The 25235-nt window shown below is 35.5% G+C and overlaps 1 protein-coding gene across 8 annotated transcripts in view; it reads left to right on the plus strand.

The window, feature by feature from the left end:
* Positions 1-1151: 1151 nt before the first annotated feature.
* LOC107829159 (polycomb group protein EMBRYONIC FLOWER 2-like) overlaps positions 1152-25235 on the plus strand; it is a 42352-nt gene continuing 18268 nt past the window's right edge. For 2 of the 8 annotated variants that reach the window (XM_016656614.2, XM_075255184.1), the window contains exons 1-19: positions 1222-1394; positions 5686-5826; positions 6401-6507; positions 6606-6774; positions 7233-7288; positions 8455-8572; positions 8657-8816; positions 8898-8939; positions 10024-10163; positions 12642-12704; positions 12814-12935; positions 13745-13809; positions 14453-14505; positions 14650-14703; positions 14789-14848; positions 15276-15322; positions 15425-15546; positions 20061-20226; positions 21291-21339. In XM_016656614.2, the coding sequence (XP_016512100.2) occupies positions 6449-6507; positions 6606-6774; positions 7233-7288; positions 8455-8572; positions 8657-8816; positions 8898-8939; positions 10024-10163; positions 12642-12704; positions 12814-12935; positions 13745-13809; positions 14453-14505; positions 14650-14703; positions 14789-14848; positions 15276-15322; positions 15425-15546; positions 20061-20226; positions 21291-21339 (1545 nt within the window). In that variant the 5' untranslated portion in view covers positions 1222-1394; positions 5686-5826; positions 6401-6448. Of the gene's footprint in view, positions 1395-5662; positions 5827-6400; positions 6508-6605; positions 6775-7232; positions 7289-8454; positions 8573-8656; positions 8817-8897; positions 8940-10023; positions 10164-12641; positions 12705-12813; positions 12936-13744; positions 13810-14452; positions 14506-14649; positions 14704-14788; positions 14849-15275; positions 15323-15424; positions 15547-20060; positions 20227-21290; positions 21340-25235 lie in introns of all 8 variants that reach the window. The other 6 variants (XM_075255181.1, XM_075255182.1, XM_016656618.2 and 3 more) reach the window with 6 other exon arrangements.

Genomic DNA, 25235 nt, shown 5'->3' on the forward strand with positions numbered 1-25235 from the left:
ATATGTTGAATTTGAAAAAAATATATTTTAGGTTTATTCATATTCCTCAATATTACCTTATACTAAATTTTTAATTTTTAATTCTAATTAAATTTTTTAAATAGGAATTCTCTTTTTCAAATAGTTAAAAAATTGAATGGATGAAAAACATCCATGCAAGACATGTTCCAAATAATTTTTAAAAAAAGGAAAACATTTATAAATCTCAAAGAATTAACAATCATTACATAACAAAAAATCTAAAATTTGAATTATTTCTCAAGAACAACAATTATTCTTTTAATCGAGAAATCCACTTATATTTAGCTTAATTTATCGTTATTTAAAAAATTAAAGATTTTCATAAATTATCTTATTGGAATCACTGATAATTTCTGAGTTATAGTGGATTTCTTCTCGACATTTGAATAAATATGATAAATATTTTAAAATTTTAAAAGCTAACGATATGATATAGAATAATACCATTAATGAAATATTCTAGTCTATTTTAAATTTCGTAACATAAAATGAGTAATTCTATATATGAAAACGTAAAACATTATTAAAAAGTGAAGCACCTCTATTATTATCCAAGAACCCCATACTTCCGCTTTCTTTGATATTTTTAATTCTTTCCTTTATTTATTTCGTTCATTATTTTTATATAATTTATGTGTGAGATCTCTATAAGATATATTTCAAATGTTATAACCTATTTGATAATATAGTTTGAGTTTAATTATTTCAAGACTTTTGCCACATATAAGAGTACTTTGGCGTTTGAAATCCACACCTTAAAAGAAATATGTTACAAAAAATTTCACACGTTAGATTTTATGTTTTTCCTTATAGTTCCATAGATTAATTGAAATACTAATTGATTTCAAAATCGTAAATATTAGGACTTCCTACATTTGTTCAGATAAAGAAATAATTTAATATGTAATATTTTAGTTGACTTTAAAGTCATAAATATTAGGAAAATAATAAAATGACTAATTTGTCCAATATAAATAATATTTTAAAAGGATTAAAAGGCGAACAATATTTCATTAAAGTTTATTCGTACTTTTAATATAGTAATAAATATAAATAGATATAGATAGATAGACTAGTATTCAGCAATACAACAATAATAAAATGTGCCCGTTTTATTTTTGTGGGTGGTCAAATTAGTCACAGCTCACACATTGTTCTTGTTCCCTCGTTAAAAGTTCTGACCCATGCCCAAAAAACGCCTCTGGTTGAGTTGTCAAACAAATCGAAACCGAATACGGATCTAATAAAATCCGACCGATTTTAGGTCCGCCAATTTCAAACGACGCCACCGTTCCTTCTTTTCGGCGATTCAGTTGAACGGAGCCACATTCCACCACCAGCTGCGAACTCGTTTTCTCCAGCGAAATCGAACAGTAAGTTTCATTCTCTCCTCTCCACATTTTCTCTTCTTTGTCAACAACAACAACAACAACAACGGTGTGTGTGTGTGTGTGTGTGTATATATATATATATATATATATATATATATATATATATATATATATATATATATATATATATATATATATATATAGAATTATCATGGATTGGTGAAATCTTTGCATGTGCTAAGATTTGGTGAGCTAAGTGACTGGGTAGGTGTGCTTGTAGGGGTAGCAAGAATCGGAGGTGTGCGCTAGCTGGCTCGAACACCACCAATATAAAGAAGAAAAAAGTTGAAGACAGTCCTCGGTTTTATGTGAAAAAAAGATAACTTTTTTATTGATAATGAATGTTTCTTTATTCGAACCTGATAAGCACTTTAGTAACTGTTCAACTGCAAATCGATTATAGCTTTTGGTTGATTTGCAAAATTTGAAGAAATAGTCTCTAGTGATAAAGAATAAAGTATCTCTAATTAGTTCATGTGAGTGAAGGGTGAAAACCAGCTTCATTATATGAATTCAGACACTCATCTTTAAAATCAGGAACTAATTGAGAAGCAGGGAATCTAGAAAAGTATTAGATGTTAGAGGGGTTTTCGGACCTACAAAAGGTGCTCTAGATTGTCCTCCAGCAGTATCAGATTGTTAGAGAGAACAAAGTATCTTGCCTCCATGCATGTTTTGGAGGCTGACCTGAACTAGGCGAAGTTGTAGTTCAGTTTGATAAAAGTTTTTCAACAAATTAAGCAATTATTTGTGCTGGAATTGATATATTTGATGAGCTATTGATTGATTTACACTAGATTGATAATTCCATTGGGTTAAGTTTGCGCAGAAGTAGTTTGCTTTGCTTCAAGGAAATGGAATTGCTCACTGTTGAGAAATTTGGTCTGGTGTCAGGTGGGGGCGGGACATCACTGGCAGACTCTTCTTTCAAGAAAGGTGGTGGGGACTAAGCAGGGGAGAGAGTGAATGGCATATCTGCATTAGTTTAGGAAGAATATTTGGGGGTGGTGCAGCGGGAGGGAGAGTGAAACAGAAATTTGGAAGGTTAGAAGACTTGACTGGTTATCAGATGCTAAAAATTAAAATTTGTTTGAACTGTAACCTCGGCGAAAAAAGATAGTTTCATTAACCCATGAATCAACATTGCACAAACATCTTTATGATCTCCATAATTTTCTTTTCCTCCCTTTTGGTCTTGGATCACTATATGAGAGACACTCTCTTTTTGATAAGTCACCATATGGAGACTCATTCATATTCTACATAAGGACAAAAATGTTGCGGATCAATCTCTCTCTCCCTTCCTCCCTCTCTCTTGTGAATCAGTCTTGATTTTTAGGGAGAGAATGATTCCTGATCTTTTTGAGTAATTAATACTGTCAAAGTATCACATTTATTTGCTAATTCATCGCAGTTGACCATTATGGGCAACTTATTCTTCCTTCAGTTGAACACTACTTTTTGATCGACTCCTGTATTTTGCTCAAAGCATTTGCACATGAGTTCCAATGGTGTATTGCTGTGGTTCTCCCTTTCTTTATAAAATCAAAGAAGAAAGTTTTATCTTGCTATAGCCGCAAGTGTAGTCCCTTTTCTCTTGATGAAGAAAACTGCACACCAATTGCCATATTAAGCTCCATTCACATGTCTGCTTGGTAGTTCCAGTAGGTTCCTATTGTTTTTTTGCTTATCAAGGTTCCCAACATGTCATCTCATATTCTTCATTGTATCATTTTCTTAATATTGTTATTAGGTTGCAGTTTGAAATGTGGCTATTTTTTCCCATAAATGGTATAGTGAGACTTCATGGTTATGCTTTTTCAAATGAAATGAGAACAATTTGTTCTGGATCTCTCTCTCTTTCCCTTTCCCCGCCCCAATCGAAGAAAAGAGATATGTAGGCTTCATTTGTTTGCACTTAATGGAGGTCCGAATGTTAATCATTCAAATTTCAGACATTAAGTGCGTTTGTTTTTAAAGTCTAAATCTTACTTCGTTCAAATCTTAATTATTAAGTGTGTTTATTTTATTTATTTCACAACCACTTAATGGGTCTGAATATGTCTATATGATTAAGATCTATAGCAAAGGCTTACATTAAGATGCTATCATCCACATTAGCTGTTAACCGCCGCCAACCAAAACCAGCCTACTTAACCACAACGACCACCACCATCCTCAATTATTGCCGTCCCCGTCCACCGTTATCGACTACCACCACCCCCACCATTGTCGACTATCACGACCGATCACCCCATCTTTATCAACTACCACCACCCAACACCCTCAACACCACCACTAAATCATCCTCACCCACCCACTTACCTCAACTACCACCACCAACCATCACCACCATCATCATCATCATCTATAGTTGTCATTACCCGCCATTTTAGAAATATTATGTTGATAGAACATCAGATTAATTAGTATTTTATTTTTTATTTGAATTTCGTATTTATTAACTTTCAAATGAAAATAAATTTTGTATATTCAGATATTAGAAAATAAGCAATCTTAATTATTTAGTATTCAGATCTTAATACACGTCTTGATATTCATATGTGCATTCTGATTCAGCTATCTTAATCTTAATACATATCTTAAAATTCAGATATGCATCAGACTCAGACGTCTAATCTTAAAATCAAATGAGGCTAGACTCATGTACAACCTGAAGCAGAAATCTGAATAAGATATTTGTAACACCCTGATTTTTATAAAATATTATATACATTAATTGACTATTTTATTTAAATATGTATATGTTGCTTACAATTTTTTTCACTCTTTCTTTAAATTTAAGTTTTCATGTTATTTAAATTCTATTTTGTTAAAAGAATTAATTTTTTTTAATTCATATATGTATTTGTATTTAGTTCATTAGATACTTTATAATTTCTAGCTTAGTTAACTTATGGAAAATTATTTACTAGTGACATACCTAGATGTAGAGATCTTTTGAGGGCCAATAAGGAGAATACAAAGAAAAAAAATCTTATTGGGGCTAGTATATATATATTTTAAGAGAGTAATGACTAATCTCTACATATTATAGGTAAAATGGGATTATAGTGTAAATTTGTAAAGCATAATAGAAAGAACTTTCTATGATTTTTCTTTCCTATTCATTTGATCTCTCGAAGTCTTCTCCTCCTCCTTCATCTGTCAAACACTATTGAAGAGCTCAACACATACACATACTCTTTTTCCATCATTAAAACCCAAGTTTTAAAACATTAAAACCTATTTGCTTACCTATTGAAGGAAGATTTGGATTTTACCTTCAAGAATCAAGATGGGTTGAGCTTATTTTTGAAACCCTAGGTTCTAAATTTTGTGGAGAAACTCTCTCAAACTTGTGGTAAGCTTCTTACTCTATCCATGTGTGAATTAATATATCTTTTGCATGGTGAATTTTAGTCATTTAAAATCAGAAATTTAATCCCGTTTTTCGAATTGGATAGCAGTTAGTATTTTGGGCATAACTTTTTCTCTAAAAATCGGATTGGGGTGATTCAAAAGGCTGTAAAAAGATAAGAGATATATCTACAATTGTTATAGAGACCAAAACATCCAGTTATGTGGTTTACTGCCTCAAATATCTGCTGCAATACAGGGCAGAGCTGCTGCCCAAGTTTTCTCCTTAAGAATTGTGAATTGTGGAGACCTATTTAGACCCAATTTTGTTTATATTTATCATGATTTAGTTTATATATTCTTAAACTCCAGACCTTAAGCAAGTATTTGATTAATTTGTATGGATGTATGGATGCATGGATGCATGCATGCATGGCAGGAACTTTTGGAGACTTGTACATGATCCATAAGATACTTAGATATGTACTTTTGAATGAATATGGGGTCATGATTCTATTATTTTGGTAACTTGATTTTGTAAATCATGTGACTATCTTGGCATTGTCTTTGCCCAGACCTTAAGCAAGTATTTGATTAATTTGTATGGATGTATGGATGCATGGATGCATGCATGCATGGCAGGAACTTTTGGAGACTTGTACATGATCCATAAGATACTTAGATATGTACTTTTGAATGAATATGGGGTCATGATTCTATTATTTTGGTAACTTGATTTTGTAAATCATGTGACTATCTTGGCATTGTCTTTGCCCAAATCTTGTGATATGTTTAATTTGGTACTTGCTTTGAACTTGGGAGACTTAACTAGTTTTTATTTGAGATTAAAAGTTAAATTTCATGCTTAGAAGAAGTCTTGAATGTTGTAGTATGAAAAATATTCCTCTGCTAGTTATCAGTGTTGTCAAAGGCTTATTTAAGGCACGCTTAAGATCCGAAGCTCAGAACAACTCAGGAAGGGCGCTTCGCTCGTGAGATGTGCTTCAGTGTAGGCAAGACCCTTATTGGCTATGAGTTTTATCTTGAATCGAAGGTACTAAAGGACAAATACAATTTGCAAATAAGTATATTAGTTGTTGAGGAAAACATTATAAATGAATTTATTTCTTTTTTTTTGTACTACAGGTAATTATTTTAATTTTTTCCTTAATTGCGCCTTTTTTTACTAAAGCCTGCATTTTGGTTGTGCTTTGCGCTTAAAGCCCCAATAGACCGGGAGCGCTTTTTTTAAGAACTTTTCGCCTCCAACAATACTGCTAGTTATTTGATACAACCTAAGATGTTGATTTAATTCAAATAGGTGCTGTTCACTCTTTTTAAAAGTAATATTCTCGTACTTTTAAGAATTTTATGAGATTTTACTATACTGAAATGTCGTATTTTGTACCTCGTTCATGTGGGCCTATTTCCACTAATAGATTATGATAATTATATGTTTAAATTAGTTTCAGATAATAATTGCTAGTAGCTTACCTTAGTTCTTTTGTATGATTGGCAACCTCCCTAGGGGGTGTTACAATATTACCCTTATCTTTCCTTTCCTTGTTGCCCATTATGTCATGTACTTTATGATTCTTTTCTCACATGTTTTTAATTTCTGAATTTAGTGAAGTTGAAAGAACTATGAATATACATTTGAATACTGTCTGACAAGGATGCCAAGCATACCTTTAGTGGCTCGTGAAACCGGTATTCCCTGTGCCCTGCATTGGAGGTCTTCTAGATATGTTTGTCAATAATTACATTTTAAAGTACACCAATGCACTTACTGAAACATGGATATTGATTGTTATAATATAATTTGTGGAACAGGCATTACACTTGCTACTGCAGTTACTCTACAGTTACGGACTCAATGTGCAGGCAAGATTCTGCTACACATTTGTCTGCAGAGGAGAAGATTGCTGCTGAAGAAAGCCTTTCGACTTATTGCAAACCTGTTGAACTCTACAACATTCTCCAACGCCGTGCCGTTAGAAATGTAATGTACTTAAAGACCATTTTTACCTATTCCTCAAGGCCAACATTTTTGGCATTATTCCTTGTTGATATTAATGGTCTTGGAAAGATTGTTGATTTTATTGTTTTTGTTTATATGCATCAAACATTCATTTTAAATAAGCACATCTTGTTTAAGTTGAAGTGTTTCCGGTAATACTCAAGACTATTGTCATTCTTCTCAGCGCTGATGTTTCATATATACGCTTCTTTTGTCAGTTCAAGCATTCTTGACAAAAGCACACTCAAGATTATTATCTCTCTCTCACCCATGATTTTGAGGGGATGTTTTTGGTCCTGACTCCCTTCCATTTTTGCTTGCTGCCAATTGTTACGAGTTTTAATGTAATTGGTCTCGTCAGTTTTATGATGTGGTAATTATACATTCATCATTGGTATTTAGTGCAAGATGTTTCTAACAGAATGTAGAATCTCATGCAGCCTTCCTTCCTTCAAAGATGTTTACAATACAAAATTCAAGCAAAGCACAAAAGGAGGTATATTTTGATTGTGATTGCTTTCACTCCCAAATTACCCCTTATGCAAGGTTATGTCTCATATGCTCTATACTAGAGACTCTGAGGTACTTCTGATTGTCATGTAGTATAGTCTATGCTGATTTGGAAGTGAAGCTCTAAATTTGTGGGGAGACATGTCTTCCTTTACTTGATTCTATTGGGAATGTTTGTTTGAATTATTTCCCAATTATAGTTGCTGTTTACTCATTATTATTGGATTAAATTTAAAGAATCTGTATAGATGATCAGGAAATGATTCAGTGGTCTATATCAAACAAGTCCCAAGTGATAATATAGGTCTTCACAATCTGATTCAGTGTTCTACTTCGTAGCACTACACTTTGACTCTTTGGTAAACATTTTCCTTTCAAACATTTGTTCATGGGTACTTGCACCTTATAGGTGCAAAGTAATTTCTTAGAAGACAGACCTAATTACTGTTGCCAAGTTTGTCTAAGTCGAAGGCAAAGTCTACTGACTACCGCTTGAAATAGCTGTCGAAACACAATTTAGTTCAGTTTGTAGTTGGTGATCAATATGATACATGTTATTCATCATATCACCCTATAATATCATCCACTGTTTTAAAGCAAAAAGCGTAAAAAGCAACGAGATTCATGAGGCTTGAGGCGAAAAGTGAAGTGAAGTGCATGCTTTTTTAAGTGAAACAGACAATTTCATAAGATTAAAAAATGCAAAATGTATATTAATTTTATACTATAATAAGCAAATTTCAATTAAAATAACTAGTTTGAGCAACCAATATACAACACCTTGACTTCTTTTAACAATAAAAATAAAATAAAATATACCTTTACTTATCACCAAAATAAAGCCAACTCCTTAAAGATGAAATTCAAATACCTCTATTAATAAAATACCTTATTTATCCCAAAAAATCTAAGTCCTTAAAGGTGAAATTCAAAGAATCAGCTGCTTCTTGTTGGGATCACTTTGTGGGTAATTGTTTGAAGCCCACGCTTCACTGAAACGCATGGCTTCACCATGAAATGATAACCCCTTGCTCCGCATCACTTCATCGCATTAAGCAACCAAGCGAGGACTTTTAATAACATTGATTTCATCAGTGTATATATACTTGCAATTAGATTGCTTTGGTTTACTACTGTGGCTAAATTTTTTAGGATTCAAATGGCAATATCTGTACCAGCAACTGTGAACGATGAATCACAGGTCCAGAATGTTTTTCCTCTGTGTGTAATCTTGGCAAGGCCAGTATCAAATGCTGCAGGTGCTGAGGCAGTAAGTTCTTATTTTGTGCAAATGCGTCCAGTTAGTAGTAATCTTGTATGCTGTTGGGTACCTCGCTAATGCCATTGGTTACAGAATTCTGATGTCTATCAATTTAGGCGGGCATGCATATCAACTTCTTTCACTGGAGTTGATGGAATAAATCGAGTTCAAGCAAAATTCTTTCTCCCTGAAATGGATAAACTTTCAGCTGAAACAAGGGCGGGGTCTCTTGTCATCCTGTTTGTCAGCTTTGGTAGGTATAAAGTGTTTTCTGAAACTTTATTTGTTGAGATTCGTTTTGAGGGCCAACTATAAATGGTTTCTTCCCTTGCAGCTGAACTTGCTAGAGATCATTTGGATACATTTTCATTTCCATGTAAGTAGCAGGGAAGTTGGAAAGATCCTTATTTTGTGCAGTTACCGGTGTCACATAAGCTTTATGATTGCTGGCATTTGTCAAACTCTGCAATTTTTCATTTTGTTATCTCTTTTGGTATTCATTTTTATGCTTTGGAATAAGTTAAGCATACATATATTGAAAGTCTAACAATCTATAATGTGCCAAATCTAGAAACATGTTTCTTCAGTTTTGAGTGACCTATTTCACAAGCTTGAAGTAAAAGAAAGAAGACTATAATGAAATGACATAGTATTTGCAGTATGGTAACCTAGGTCTATTGTATTTCTTTCCGATTCTTGTCTTTCTTAGAAAGCATTTCCTTTTGGATCGTCATATTTAACTGATTGAGGAAAGAGAAGTTCCCTCTACTTGTCCCTTTATGCCCTTATAAAGTGATTCTCCTTCACATCCACTAACACCGTCTCTTTAATTTTCCCTTCTTCTCTTTCTGTCTGTGGACCTGACAAGATTTGGACGTCTTTTAATTTAACGCTGGTGGTTCTAGCACATTTAGGACCTTGAAACATGATTTGATGATATTATTCCTAAAGTCTAACAACAACAATTGTGTGAAACCAGTCAAATTTAAAAGGAACACTGGAAACTTTTATATCTCAATCTTATGGCAGCACAGGCCAGCTTAAGAAACAACCATAAACCTAAACATGATCATGAATTCATGTTTGTCATTTGATGTTTAAAATATATAATACAAAGTTTGAATGTTATATCTGGAATGTTGTCAACAAATGGATCTCAACGAAGTCCAGACTTTTCTCAGCACTTGGAACATGCACTCACTGCTTAGCTCCATTAGCGCATGAAAAGAAAAACCACATAATGGTTTTTGTTATGTCAAATTCCATTGCATTAGGCTTTCTGCAATCTTTATTGTCTATTGCTGCTTTATACTTTTTCATTATGTTTGATAACCTCCTTTTTTCTTATTTAGTTGGTTTGAATGTTGGGATGTTTTCACTCCATTAAAAACAACTTTTCTTCAGGTTTCTCATGGTCCATCTTCTTTCTTGTTCTAATCTTATTTTCAAAATTGTGATAGTGCATCTTGAAGGGCACTTCTTGTTGGGAAGAATGCCGATTGAATTACTTCATCTATTGTGGGAAAAGTCTCCCAACTTGAGTTTAGGGGAGAGAGCTGAGATGTTGTCAACTGTTGACTTGAGCCCTTGTTTTATGAAGGTACGCTAGCAGAAGTCTCTAATAGAAGTATGTAGTGCTTGTTTAATATTGCTTAGCTGACTTATTGTGAACCAACATCTCATTGACAATCTGAAAGAGTGATCGAGTTGATAACTAATTTTTCTCTCCTTCAAAATTTACATTCTTAGTTTGACAAAACTTGTGGTATTTGGAAATTTTCTTCGACCTAATACCATTAGAGCATCACCTCAGTAAATTGAGGTCTAGCCACTGGTGAGGGTGTTGCAATTTCCCTAACTCAGTTCAATATGCCTCCTTTTTCTTAACCAATATTGAAATAGATTTAAAACCAGCTTCTCAGATTAAAAACACGTCAACTCTTCCATACAAATGTTGAATTTGTATATGATCTATCTCCATTATTTGCTCACTTGACTACATCGGAAGCTCTGAATCAATGTGCCTTCTCTGAAGCATTACTCTATTTGGAGTTGGTTTTTGTTAGTTAAGGCAAATATTTTTTCTCTTCCTCATCTTGCTCCTTTATATTATCTTTAGTAATTCCGGAAGTGAAAACGAGCAATTCCTAGTCCTCTATTATTTTAATCATATGTGTAGCGCTTGATAACCAAGTCATCGGTTCTTCACATATTTGGTAGAGAGGATGCTTCTTCTAGGTAGACTGTTTTCACTTAGTGTTTCATGATGTAGAAGCCGTTCATAGTGGGCATTGTAAGAGATTCTGCAGAGGCTAGTTCTTCAGGACAAATGATGCTGGAAGGGCATTGCTGAAGTACTTCTGATTGATTTGCGCATGAAGTTGTCCTGGTGTTGATATTATGGTCACACGTAATGAAATAAGTAATAGTGATGCATAATCACACATAATTTGTTGCAGGCAATTGTTTTCATATATTTTTTTTCTCATAAAAAGGAACTTTACCTTCTTTTAATATGTGGAGTGCAAGTTGACGTGACTCATGAAGCGGACGTCGATGTGGGACTTGATACACAAGTCATCCTCAATAGAGGAAATTTCAAGTGCCTTGGGTCTATAATCCAAGGAAATGGGGAGATTGACGAGGATGTTACACATAGTTGTGGAGCGGGGTGGATGAAATAGATGCTCACATCCAGTGTTTTATGTGATAAGAATGTGTCGCCAAAACTTAAAAGTCATTTCTATAGAGTGGTGTATGGGGCAAAGTATTGGCCAGTCAAGAATTTCCATGTTCAGAAGATGAAAGTAGCAGAAATGAGGATGTTTGAGATGGATATGCGGGCATATTAGGATTGATTTGGAATGAAGATATTCGGGAGGAGGTGAGAGTGGTCCCCGTGGAAGACAAGATGCTGGAAGTGAGGCTGAGATGGTTTGAGCATGTGAAGAGAAAGGCATAGATGCCCAAGTAAGGAGGTGCGAGAGGTTGGCTTTGGTGGGTCTGAGGAGAGGTAGGGGTAAGCCAAAAAAGTATTGGGGAGAGATGATTAAGCAGGACATGGCGCTGCTTCAGCTTATCAAAGATATGACCCTTGATAGGAGGGTATGAAGACCGAGAATTAGGGTAGAGGGTTAGTAGGTAGTCGAGCATTTTTCTTTTTCATACCAGTAGTGTTAGTGTTAGTCTTGTATTTTCTTATTCTTAGATTTCTATTACTACCTGTAGTAATAGAATAAATAGTACTCTCCCCGTTTCAATTTATGTGAACCTATTTCCTTTTTAGTTTGTGCAAAAAAATGACCCCTTTCCATATTTGGAAACAATTTACGTTTATTCAATGATTTATATACACACAAAATATATATGCCCCATTTTACATCAAAAGTTCAAAAGTCTTTTCTTTTTTCTTAAACTCTGTGCCCAGTCAAATAGGTTATTCCCTCTGGTCCATAAGAAGTAACCTTTTGGCCTTTTTATTTTGGTCCAAAATAAGTGTCCTTTTTACATAATCAAGAAGAAATTAACTTAATTTTTCCAAATGGTCTTATTTACATATCCCAATGTGTCTAGTTAACAATATACAAATTTTAATTAATGGTAATTTAGTCAAAACACCATTTTCTTTCTTTCTAGGTGTTAATATTTTTTTAAGAAGCGTTCCGAAGGCCAAAAGGTCACTTATTATGGACCGGAAGGAGTATCACTTTTGTTTATTTATAAAAAAAGAGATTTCTATTGCTACCTTCAGTATCTTTTGCTTCGGTTTCTTATTATCTTGCTGTTGTTAGTGCTTGTTGTTACTGTTTTTTTTTCATCTTTGCTTGAGCCGAGGGTCTATCGGAAACAACATGTCTATCTTCTTAAGGTAGAGGTAAGATCTGCATACACACTACCCTCCTCAGACCCATTAGTGGGATTACACCGGGTTTGTTGTTGTTTCTTGCCAAGAGATCCTTGATTTCTTCCTTGAGGAAAAAGAAACAATTACTACCCCCCAACAATCCCAAAAAAAAGGAAGAAAAAAATAACCAAGAGGAACCATCTTCTCTGATGGTTATTGTGTCTTCATCTGCAGACAAACTGTTTGGACAAAGACATACATATTTCCTTGCAGTATCCTTGCAGTTCTGTGGCTCTGGTAGGCCATTTTGTACTCAGTGCTTATGTCTTTGAGGATTGTAGTAAAAGATTTTTCATCTCTTTGCTTATATAATTGATTTTCTTGAATAATGGTTGGATTATGAAAGGCAACAATACAACAACTGCAAGTCAAAATTGCTGCAGAAGAAGCAGGTGCTGGAGAAAAATCAACTTATGATTCATTCTCCTATGATGACATTTCTATGACTTCATTGCCTCGAATAATACGGTGAAGTTACCCATTTCTGGTCTCTTTTCTGCATTGCATTTCTATTTTGTCGTGTGTATTGCCTTTCTTGTATTTCTGTTTATGCAATGCTCCTTTCACCTAGCATTACAAGAAATTATCAGTACTACTGTTGTTGACACCGATATTTCCAACATTGTCCAGCATTGTGTTAACTCTTCCCCTCTGTACCTATTTGCATTCAGTTTATTGCTTATTTAAGCCCGTGTCCCTAGGTAGATTTGGCTCTTTAGCTCATGTCAGCATTCAGGGCCATACTGCTCTAGCAAAAGTTACTGACAGATCCCCACAATTGTACTGGTGTATTTCTACCTTGTTAGAACAGGATTAACTTTTCCTCTTATATTCCCAGCAAGTTTTGTGCATGTTTGGTAGACCTTATCATTCTTACCCATTTTTGCTACCTTTACTCGTTTGTAATTGACTCAACATATTCAACCAAATTGATCAAGCATGTTGATCCTTCTTATTTCCCAATGTGAATGTAGTGACGCAACTCAATATCATAAAATTGCTAAATATCGAACCATGCTCTCTGTGGTTTTGAAAGATTGCTGATTTTTGTCTTTTCTGCTGCATGTCCCTTTTCAAAATTTTCTTTTCTCTTTAGCAAACAACATATCCTTACCTATAAAAGAAAAAAAAATAGTTCTTTTCTTTTCTTTCCTTTTGTTTAAAGAGAATTTTGGAAGTGGGGACTTAGCTCTCTACTAAGTTAAAGAGATTCAAAAATTTCATGTGTCCTGTGAGGTAGACGTGTAGCTAATCCTTTTACTTATTGCGCTTTCTAGGTTGAGGACAGGAAATGTTGTCTTCAACTATAGGTACTATAACAACAAGTTGCAGAGAACAGAAGGTAAATCTTCATTTTTTGGTAAAGCTATGGCTTGTTTGACTTCATATTTAGCTGGTTTCATTTTATTTATCGTGATATTGCCACTGATATCTTCGGTTTGCTCTGGGTGGTTAGTTTCTTGTGCTTTTGAACTCAGCTCAGACTCCATGTTGGTTAGTTTTGTTTTATACAGGGTTTCTGTTATTTTGATGTATTTACTTTACTTTGATGTACCCTCCCTTCCTTTACTGACATGAATGCTTTATGTTGTTGGGTCATGTAAAATGCAGGCTAACGTCAAATTTTGGGTACAATTTCTTAGTCACAACGTTAGAGTCAGGGCATAATAAAGCAAAATAGTGCACAACATATGTTGTTTTGAAATTAAGTATAGGAGCAAGCAGCTAAAGGTCTCCAACTTACTAGTCGGACTTTAGTCTTTCCTATGTCAAACCGATCTGTTTGAATTGTCAGTATCCTACATATATCAAGATATATTCAGCCCTTGGCGTGCATGCAGTTAATGGCTTTTAGAATGGTGAAATTGATGAAATTTGCATTACTTTCTTCTATATGAGTGGTATTCTTTTCCATGATTAAATTCCTTCCATACATATAACTTGTGCAGTTCTAGCTACTTAGTTGCTTTTCTCTAAACTTGCAGTGACTGAGGACTTCACATGTCCTCTCTGCTTGGTAAAATGTGCCAGCTTTAAGGTAAAGACTGGGATAATCTTCTTTTGTTTCTTTAACAAAACTAGCTATACTGTATCCACCCTGAAATGGTTGGGCGAGAAATTTGATTTAGATTGATTAAATAAGTAGTTTAATATTTTTGTATCTTTGCTTTTCTGGTTTTAGGGTTTGAGATATCACTTATGCTCATCTCACGATTTGTTCAACTTTGAATTTTGGGTTGGTAAACTTCAGCAAGCTTCAAATTATATTTTAATTGTGTATTTTGTGTGAGCTGTCAAATTTAACCTCATATCTTTTGTAGGTAAATGAAGAATATCAAGCTGTAAATGTATCTGTGAGAACTGACATGGGGAGATCTGAGGTCAGCTCTTTTTCTTTTTACTCGGAGGTGAATCGTATATGGTCTGTAATATCTGCTGTGAGCGTAAATATGCTACATTGCAAAGTAGTTTCTCGATATGACTGTAGGAGATGGATGCTTATCTCTTATTTTAGGTATTTTGATATCTGTAATCGTGTCTGCAATTGATCTTCTAGGAAGCTTTACTGTTTTTGATGAAAAAGAAAAGCCATAGAGTTTAATGGTGAATTTCCTTAATAAGGTCATGTTTTTTATTTGCATGATACCAGGTTAGATTCTAACGTTCTCTATAACTTTGTTAGGCAAAGGTTTGAGAAGTCGGTTCTCTATTATTTAATTCATTTCAGATAGTTGAAATTGGTTGACTAATCACATTAGTCATGCCTTTTCTAATGTGCGAATTAATTTTCTTTCTGGACCTGTTCAGATTGTTGCTAATGGCGTTGATCCTAAGCAACAAACATTCTTCTTTTGGTATGTAACTATCATGCTCCTTCAGTTTGTATTGTAGCTATTTGATGTTATTTCAGAAGTATGTTATGATATTCTACCGGTTTACCTGTAATTTGTGCTCAGTTCAAAGCCACTAAGACGGAGGAAACAACAGAATTTAGTTCAAAATTCAAAGTATGTGCACCCACTTGTTTTAGATTCAGATTTTCCTACATCAACGAATGGGATCAATGACAAGATTAATGGTAATGATGACCCATTGTATTCCTTGGATTATTCAATTTGTTGTTAGTTCTGTGTTCCTTTGTAAATGTGGTAGATCATGGTTTCTTAATGGATACATGTAAATGAATATTACTTGTTTTCAAAGTATCACCGAGATTTTTTTTTGTACGTGAAAGGTGCATATTTGCTGTCTGAAAGTGCAAATTTGTTTGGTTCTTGTAGATAAGAAACTTCCTAGACGATCTTTCCTTGCATACTTTGCAATAAAATTAAAATTGTCTTGTCTATGGCAAAATGGTAGCAGATGTTCCCTATACACTCGTCGCTCAGTGAAGACTTAACATATTACCTTGGTGGAATTTGTGTGCTGCTGGCCCTCAGGGCATGGTTGGCATGTGGGCTGGGCCTGGCCAATTCAACACATTAAGCGAAGGCACATTGAGCCAGTGTGCCGAGTTGAGTTGGTCTTCCCTTTGTGTGCCGGGTTGTGGGCCAGCTCTTTGGGCCAAAGTTGAGCACACTCCATTCCACGACCTCTTTAGGATGTGGGCTGGGGGTCGGGCTAAGTGGGCGGGGTTAATGTGTGTTGGGGATTTTTTTTACAACCTTTTTATTTTAATACAAAAGGTAAAGAGTGAATTGAAGAACTGGATTTGGAATTTTGGTATTTGGATACATTTCCTCAAAGGCTCAAAGTTTTAAATTTATTAAGTTTAAACTTGCAAATTGCTTACTAACTTTAATGTTTAAATTTGCAAATTGCTTACTAACTTTAATGTTTAAACTTGGCAATTACTTACTAACTTACATTCTACCACAATAGTTTCTACTTTAAACTTTAAAGTTTGATGAGTTAAAAAATGAGAAACTACTAAACTGAAGTTAAAGTATTGGATTTTGTATTTGGATTACAAATTTGAAAAAAAAACAACCTCAAAAGCTCAATTAGCCTTAGGTTTTTAAGTATAACTTTGAGATTTGAAAATTTCAAGTTCATACAAATTGCAATTTTGTATTTTGACTTTTGAACTTTAAACTTGCAATTACAACAAGACTCAAGAGTTTCTACTGAAGTAAAAGAAATAAAGAGGAACTTCAAAGTACAATAGATGAATAAAAAATATCAAAAGTTTCTTAAATAAACTAGACATCTCCTCAATATCAATTCAAGGAGGATTAGTTGGTGTCAGAATATCTTGATTATCGTTTCTCGCCACTTTGGTCAGCTGACGTTGTCATGACGTCTTCATGTGCTTCGTCGTCTAGTCTAGGGCCGTTCAAAATCGAACGGTAAATTAGTTTATTGGTATCGGACTATGGGCTGAACGTTCGGGAAGCGGTTTCGAATTTTCTAGTTAATGGTTTATAGTAGCGGTTTGCTCACTTTCCTTATTGGTTTAGCTGTTAACCCATTAAGAATTATTAGATTTATATTTCTACCCTTACATATATAAAATATCTTTAAAAACCCTAAAGCCCTTCTCTCAGCTCCACTGCACCAAGCCTCCGGCCTCCGGCCTCCAGCCTCCAGTCCACTGTCCGCGGACGTTCTCCAATCTCCATTTCAACTTCCAGTATCACGTAAGTTTCTTTGTCCATGATTAACCAAGGTGACAAATTAAGAAAAATCCCCACTTCTTTGTTCCATTGACCTGGACATCCCTAGAATACATCTTTCTTTTATTACTTATAAATCAAGGGAAGATTCACTATCGATTAGAAAGAATCAGTGATGCTCAGCCATTAGCCAACCAGGGCCAGGTTCTTAGCGTTTCTTCTTCAGTTTGTGTTTTTAACCTTGTATACTCTAAACCACAATCTAAAGCTAATTAATTTAAACCTTGAATGTGATTTGGAATATCACTCAATCCAAAATGGCATTCCAATTATTTCTCCTTTTGAATCTTTGGTCGATGGAATGCATATCTTGTGTGCATTACCGATAACTGGTAAATCAAAACTGAACCGACCAATATCTTATCGGTTCGGTTAGCGGTTTAGTACATTTGAAAATTGATAAGTGCTAAGCTGAACTATTTAGCCCTACTCGAATTGCTTTTCTTCTATGCCTTCATTTCTTGGATTTTTTTTGTTCTAACCCAGTCTCTGAAACAGACATGCGTTTTCAATGTTGGCCCAACCGATGAGTGTTTGTTGTCTCCAAACTACATCCTTGTTTGGCTAAAAGCACTTTCTGACGCCATGATTGAAACTAAAAGCACATCTCAAGCCATTTTGGAAAGAATAAGAAATTGTTTTAAGTTATCCTTCCACCATTTCAAAATGTTAAGAAGAGTTTGGTGTATTATTTTGTTTAACAATAGGGCCAAAGTGTAACTTTCTAAGTAGGGGGTTAGAAATGTAATTTTTTGGTAAGGGTGGGGATGTTTTGGGGGTTGAGGGGCTGATTTAGCCGTTTAGGCCATTAAGCAATGGCCAACTTTGAAAGTTGTCCATTTCTAATGAACATATTTTGACCAAGGAAACAAAATTGGTGGGTTAGTGTGCCGAGCTACCAGTTTTTCTATATGCGGGCCGGTCCTGGTTCCGAGCCAAACTGTACCAGCCCACTCCAGCCCCATAACCTGTACCAATGCACTCTAACCCCCTTCCTAAATTGGTCCGGGTCAGTCCGTTTCTTTTGTGTGCCGGTAGTGTGCCTAGCTGACTCGGCTCGACCTATTAAGCTACCATAGCTCGTGTATTTCTCAGTTATCAATGAAAAAATATCTTGTTGGAATAATGATTATATAAATTTCATACCACGTGTACACATGCTTGTATGCATCTATAAATATTAAAAATTAAATTCTAATTAGAGTAACAGTAGTTGAAAGAAAACAAAAGTATTCGGTAATGGGAAGACAATAGGAGGGTGAAAGCAAATGGAAAAAAATAAACCATTGAATGTTACGATCATATGAACCCAGTCTCTCTCCTTGGTATTAGGGTGGGAGGGTTACAAGGGAGTAATAGATAGGTTTAAGCTACATCAATCACCTCCTTCTCCCTTATAGTACTTGCCGACGGAGTGAAGATCTTTTATGTACCTAAACGCGCTTATACAGAATTTTTGCTTTTGCATTTATGTATATGTGAGTTATTTGTTCCAATGTTTTAACCGTTGGAACTGCAGCGTGCCCCAGTGCAAGGTGAATGCCAATCATCTTGCGGCATAGGTGGGGCGTATCATGAGATGCATGGCCCAACTGCTTGAGCGTGTCCCAGATGCATGATATGTGTAATGGCCCAGGTCTGCTGACAAAGTATTGTCCACTTTGGCCCAATCCCTCTGGGCCATTGCAAGGCTTTTGGGCCTCACGTTTTTGTCCCTTTTGGGCTTTAACCCAAAAGGCGTCTCCACAGTTGAATCTTGAACTCACCCTCACGTGGCCCCTAACTTTCCCTCCCATTTTGTTGAGGTGATGTGGGGTCTGTAAGACAAATTTCACAGCGAACCCCTTTCGGGTTCAAAGCGAGCAGTCCATGGGTTGTTACAACTTGAGTTCTGTTCAATTTCCCCTCGAAATTTTCCTGAGTAACTCTGGATTCAAACAACAATTCATAATCCAAAATGCATAGGTTTGAATATCTGCCAAGTCAATTTTAGTCCTAATGTCCATTCATTTGCTAACTCATACTAAGTTGCTCGGACTCGGGTGCAGGCATACGATACGGGTATGGATCCGAGTGTCGGATTAGGCAAAATCTGAATTTTAAGATTCGGGGAGTGTGGATCCAGGTATGGATACGAGTGCGGGGATTCAGCTAAAAACATTCAAAATTATAAAAAATAGAGCTATAAGGAGAAAAAGAAAGCCATTCAGGGCCTTCCATCAACTCTTCATCTATATCGTTGCTACTGTCTACCAGAAGTCCGAACTCAATAAACGACCCCTTGAATTCTTGGTTTTTTCTGAAACACAAAGCAACAAATATGAGACAAAAGTACTACAATATTGAAGGTATGCCATTTCCCATGTCTTAAATCTGTTTTATTTTTAATTTTGAGAATTCAAAATCTCAATTTCCACCCAAATTCATCGATGTACTCAGGTCAAAGTATCCGAAGTTAGTTGACCAAATCGGGATGTATCCCGCTCCCTCACCCGCACCCATCCCGTGTTGAGACGGGTGCGGCACCAAAAACAAATAGTCCGCAACTTAGAACTCAAATTCTTGCTTTGCAAAGTTAATTACACAGTTGCTTGATGGAAGAGGAGAAAATATACCAAGTTACTAAATGGCATAATCTAACGGTATAATATGAAATATTGGTGTCTTTCTGCCAGCCCAACTGTTGAATGCCATTAAATTCTGTTTAACTATTGTTCCAGCGATATTTTCTGTTATTTGTGTTATTTGAGAGGAGGGAGGGAAGGGGGTAGTGTACTGTTCTTTTCATACAACTTGTAGCAAGTTGTAAGTTAAGGCTTATTCCTCTAGCACTTTGCATGATTATTGAAGAAGAATTTCATGAAATAACTGCTGTCATTCTGCTCATGTGTGGACACTTTTGTTGAATATTTATCAGGCATTGCTGAGGCTGTAGAGTGTGATCCATCAAGTCCCAATGGTGCGGGCGTTTCCTCTGCAACTGGTCACTTGTATCCAGATCCTGACTCTGTGCAATCAGTACCAGGAAGCACCCTTGCACCCAAGTCAAGAAAGGTTTCAGTTGAGCGCTCTGATCCCAGAAAGTATGTTCAACGGCACAGTGTCGAGTAGCATTTTTTATTTAACCAAATTATTTTGGGTGGAAAAGATTTCACTGCAGAAGAGCTTCAGTACGGTGTCCAATAAATCATCAATTAGCTGATTTTGTTTGCTACAGTAGGCATTAATCCCTTGAACTTCACTGTGGACTATTGGCTGTCTAAGTTGGAGCTATTTCCCTTTTATTACTGTACCCCATTGGGCCTACTGCAGTTATGGTGCTTGTTTTTGGGAGGTGGGGTGGAAACATGCTCCCATGTTTTGTAAATTTGAGGTTTTGATGTCTGTAATTTTGAGAATTTTAGGAAATTCTTGTGAAAGATACTTCCTCCCCCTTTAGTTTTTTCTCAATAATTCAATGGTGCCCCATACCTCCAAATTCTGTCTTGGCCTCTAGTTTAGTTACCAGTAGGGTCACTGTACCCAACTTGGACCTACGTTAGTTATGAAGTTGTATCTATGAAGGATATACTAGCCCTCTAGTGTTTCAAAAAATCCAAGGGTGCCCCCATCTTCAAATATGGTCTTTGCCTTAGGTCTAGTGCCTAATAGGGCCTGGTTATGGTGGTTTTCTGTTCTGCCTTTTAGATAGCCTCAATCTTAACTTTATCAGAAACCTAGACCATGATCACGATTTTAGTATTGGCAAGACGGACTGGTTCTCGACTATCCTTTCTGTAGTTTGATGGTACACTCGTGTTTTGAGTTTCTCGTTGACTGCGGTTTACTTCCCATTTGATGGATGCGTCAAACCCTTTCCCTCTCTTTCTCTGTCAGCTGTTAAATCCTATTTGAGCTTATATGCTACAAAATTAGGACTGGTTCCTATCTAGGTTAAGAATGCTAAAAATTGATTGTATTGAGACTGTCCAGTGATGCTTTTCTGTATTATCTGTACTTCTGTGTTTCTTGGTTTTGCTTAATGTCTTTGATGTGATACTAATTGCGAGAAAATTGACTAACACAATTTTCTGTAGTATGGTTTACCTTTATAGTTCGTAGATAAGATTGTCTGGCTTTTAATACAATGTAGTTTTTTCTTTTACAGTCGTGCACTCCTGCAAAAAAGGCAATTCTTTCATTCTCATAGAGCCCAGGTAATCAATTTCTTACCTTGTGCTCTGGGATCTTGGAATTTCTTTTTGGTTCCTCATAAAGCAACTGCTATTCCTACTGACGATGGACTAGAATGTGAAATGCTTAACAATCAGGATTATATTGTATTTACTCAATGTATACAGTTGTCTTAGAGTCTTACAGAGTGGACGTTGCACTTAAAAATTCAGTCAGTGTGCCAATATGTTTGCTTTTGGTCAAGTCAACTTGCTTGATAGGTTGTATAATTGACCCAAGGCTGAAGCAGAGTATCCTATCAGTGAATGATGGATTACCTCCTTGCAACTATATAGAATGGCCTCCTTAAAAAATATAGACGATGAACAATTTATACTTGGTATAAGAGAGGATCAATTGGCTTCTCAAATTCGTTAACCAACTTGTGGGCGCACTGGATATGACAACATGGGAGGGTGTTCATTTATCCGGAAGAAACATGGGATAATTTTTTGATTCACTAGAGTCAAGTTTTGAAGGATTATTTGTTTCTAATGTTAGAACTATTTGATCATCTGTGTCATCCATGATATTTGAAAAATGAAGTAGCATAATTAATTGATATCTGTCAAAAAAATGAATGAAAAAGAGGAGAATGTGTAGCCATCTTTTATTTTTCCTTGAGAAATTGCATACATATTTTGTTTACGGGTTGCATACTCCTTGAGTGCTGCTTTATTTATCATGTTTACTTGACTGAAAAAAGGAACCTATTCCGTGAGAACTATTTTGTTCTCGGCATTAAAACGTATTGACGTATCACTTCTGTACAAGATGATTCATACATATAGTTGTAACTAGGAAGCCACACATTCTGCAGCTTGTTTAGGTAATTGTATTCTAATTGAAGAAAAAATTTCTGTAGCTTAATTAGTTGAAGTACAACTTGTATTACACATGGTGAATTTGGATGGACAAAAAAGTTAAATATTGTCCCTGTAAGTTTCCAGGTTTGTCAAATGGATTTGTGATACTCTATGCGAGACAGGGTATGTTGCACTATCAATTAATTTCAATCAGCACTTGGAACTCAGTGTGCTAAGTAATTCGATATTTAAAATCTTTTATTACGGGATCAGAAATTTCTTAATGGTCCACACACAAGGGTGCAAGAAAATTCTCACATTTCTTTATTGATATTGTCCATCATAATATATCTTAAAAACAAAGAAGACACCCTTTTATATAGAGAGGGAGTCACTTAACTCTACCAAAACAAACAAAGGAAGTCCTAACTACTTTGGACAAAAAGTCCTAATTACTTTGGACAAAATGTCCAACTACCTTAGGATATGATCTTGAGAGTCCAAAACCAATCTTGGAAATCTTAGGAATCTTTGAAAAAGAAATAAAGTCCTTCTACTTTGGACAAACTGTCCAACTACCTTAGGATATGATCTTGAAAGTCAAAAATCAATCTTTGACTTGGAAATCTTGAAAATCTTGAAGGAAATTTGCAAGCAACTTGGTACTAACTTGCACTCAACTTCTAGCACGACTATTGTACCCTTCTTTGACATCAAGTAAGCCCTTTTTATGTTATAAAATCGTGACTTCATGTAAGACTTATTAGGCTGCAAGTTTGAACACATTTTAGGTGCCAAAATGGTCCAAAAATGGGTTGATTAGGACCTTCTTCAAAGGATGTCTCTTGGGATCCAATACTCCTCTTTTTGGACATAAATTTGGGCCATAAAACAATTGTAATACCTAGCCAATTCATATCCTTTATCCTTGAGCTCTTTCTCCCAATTAACAATTTCTTTATTTGCACTTGAAGTCTAATGACCTTGTTTTTGCAACTCTTTAGCTTGACATCTTGTTAAAGGCCCTCTTTGAGATTCCAAAGTTTCATCTTTGTCCTTGAGTAGAGTTGAGCTTCCTAGGATGCTATCATTCCCCTCTTCTTGAAAGAAATCCGTCCTCGAATTTCGACCTTAATGTTCAAGAACTAGGATCCCCTCTTCTTGTTTCCTTTCTTGACTTGGAAACCAAATAATACTTGAATTCTAAAAATAATAATGAGCAATAACACCTTCTTCTTTCTTTCTTTTTTTTTGCTCAAGAACCTCCCAAGATTATCAAGATTGGAATCTTGATATGCCTATGCTCTGATACCACTTGATAACAACACGATAGGGGGATCCAAGAAGTAATGTGATTCTTGCACCCTTGTGTGTGGTTACTCTTGGATTTATTCTTCAACCTTCAAGAATCAACTTAAGGTGGTAAGATTAATCCATTTTCGAAATCTTAGATCACTTCTAGGTATTCAAGAAAGGTGATAAATTTAGGCTTATTGTTTTTGTTGTTATTCTAAAGGGTCGGATTTCCCCATTTTCGAAATCTTAGATCACTTCTAGGTATTCAAGGAAGGTGATAAGTTTAGGCTTATTGTTGTTCTTGTTATTCTAAAGGGTCGGGTTTCACAATCTATCTCTTGTTTTTTAATTCTCTACCAAAGGCGATTAGTTCTTCGTTAGCTAATTGTTGTTGCTAGGATTCAACTTCAAGAATAAACTTCTTGAATTCAAGAAACTCTTTCTTTTATTCAATCTATTTTTAATTTTCGTCATTTTCGTTTCTTTATTTTCTTGGATCAACTCACAAGTTAGCTCATCACCATTTGATTAAGAATCATGAGCATCTCCATTTTGGATCACTTGAGATACGTGTGTATAAATTTTGGATTCTCATCCACACCTATACCTTCTGATCTCATGTCAAGTAGCTTCTTTACCAACCCATGCATTAGTTCTTGAGCTTTTCTAGCTTTAGCTCTTGTGACTGGTCCAAATGGTAAATATAGATCCTTGATTGCAATTTCATCGAGCGTGCTCGTATCATTCTCCCGGTCTTCAAAAGAATTCGTCCTCGAATCTTCACCTACATCAAAGGGAGAAAGATCAGAGACATTAAAAGTCGTATTTACTTGATACTCACCTGGCAAGTCAATTTTATATGCATTATCATTGATTCTTTCCAAGACTTGGAATGGTCCATCTCCACGTGGATGCAACTTGGTCTTTCTTTTAGATGGAAATCTTTCTTTTCTCATGTGTACCCAAACCCAATCTCCTGGTTGAAAGGTCACACGTTTTCTTCCTTTGTTAGCTTTCGATGCATACTGTCCATTTTTCTTTTCAATTTGTTGTTGTGCTTGTTTGTGGATTGTCTTCATCATCTCAGCCTTCGTATTACCATCTAAGCTAACCAGCTCTTTTATAGGTAAAGGAGCCAAATCTAATGGTGTCAAAGGATTGAAACCATACACAACTTCAAACGGAGAAAAGCCCCACAAAACCCTCCAAAAGTGGCTAAGAAACTTTGCATCCCTATCGCTCACAATAGTTTTAGGAATGCCATGCAACCTAACAACATCCCTAAAGAACAAAGTAGAAACATGAGTAGCATCATCAATTTTGTGACATGGTATGAAATGAGGCATTTTAGAGAATCTGTCAACAACAACAAATGTGCTATCCATTCCCCTTTTTGACCTAGGTAGTCCTAACACGAAGTCCATAGACAAATCAACCCAAGGTCCACTAGGTACATGTAAAGGTGTGTACAACCCATGAGGCAAGAGTTTGAACTTTGCTTGCCGACATGATATGCATTGGACACAAATTCTTTCGACGTCCCTACGCATATGAGGCCAAAAGAAATGTTCGTGCAATATGTCCAAAGTCTTTTGAACACCAAAATGCCCCATCAAGCCTCCAGAATGGGCTTCTCTTACTAGTAACTCTTATAGAACACATAGGAATACATAGTTTACCTTCTCTGAATAAATAGCCTCCGTGTCTATAATATTTACCAAAAGAAGTATCTCCACATGCTTCAAATATTTGACAAAAATCATGATGTTTAGCATACA

The sequence above is a fragment of the Nicotiana tabacum genome, chromosome 6, assembly GCF_000715075.1.
Source record: "Nicotiana tabacum cultivar K326 chromosome 6, ASM71507v2, whole genome shotgun sequence".
Lineage (NCBI taxonomy): Eukaryota > Viridiplantae > Streptophyta > Magnoliopsida > Solanales > Solanaceae > Nicotiana > Nicotiana tabacum.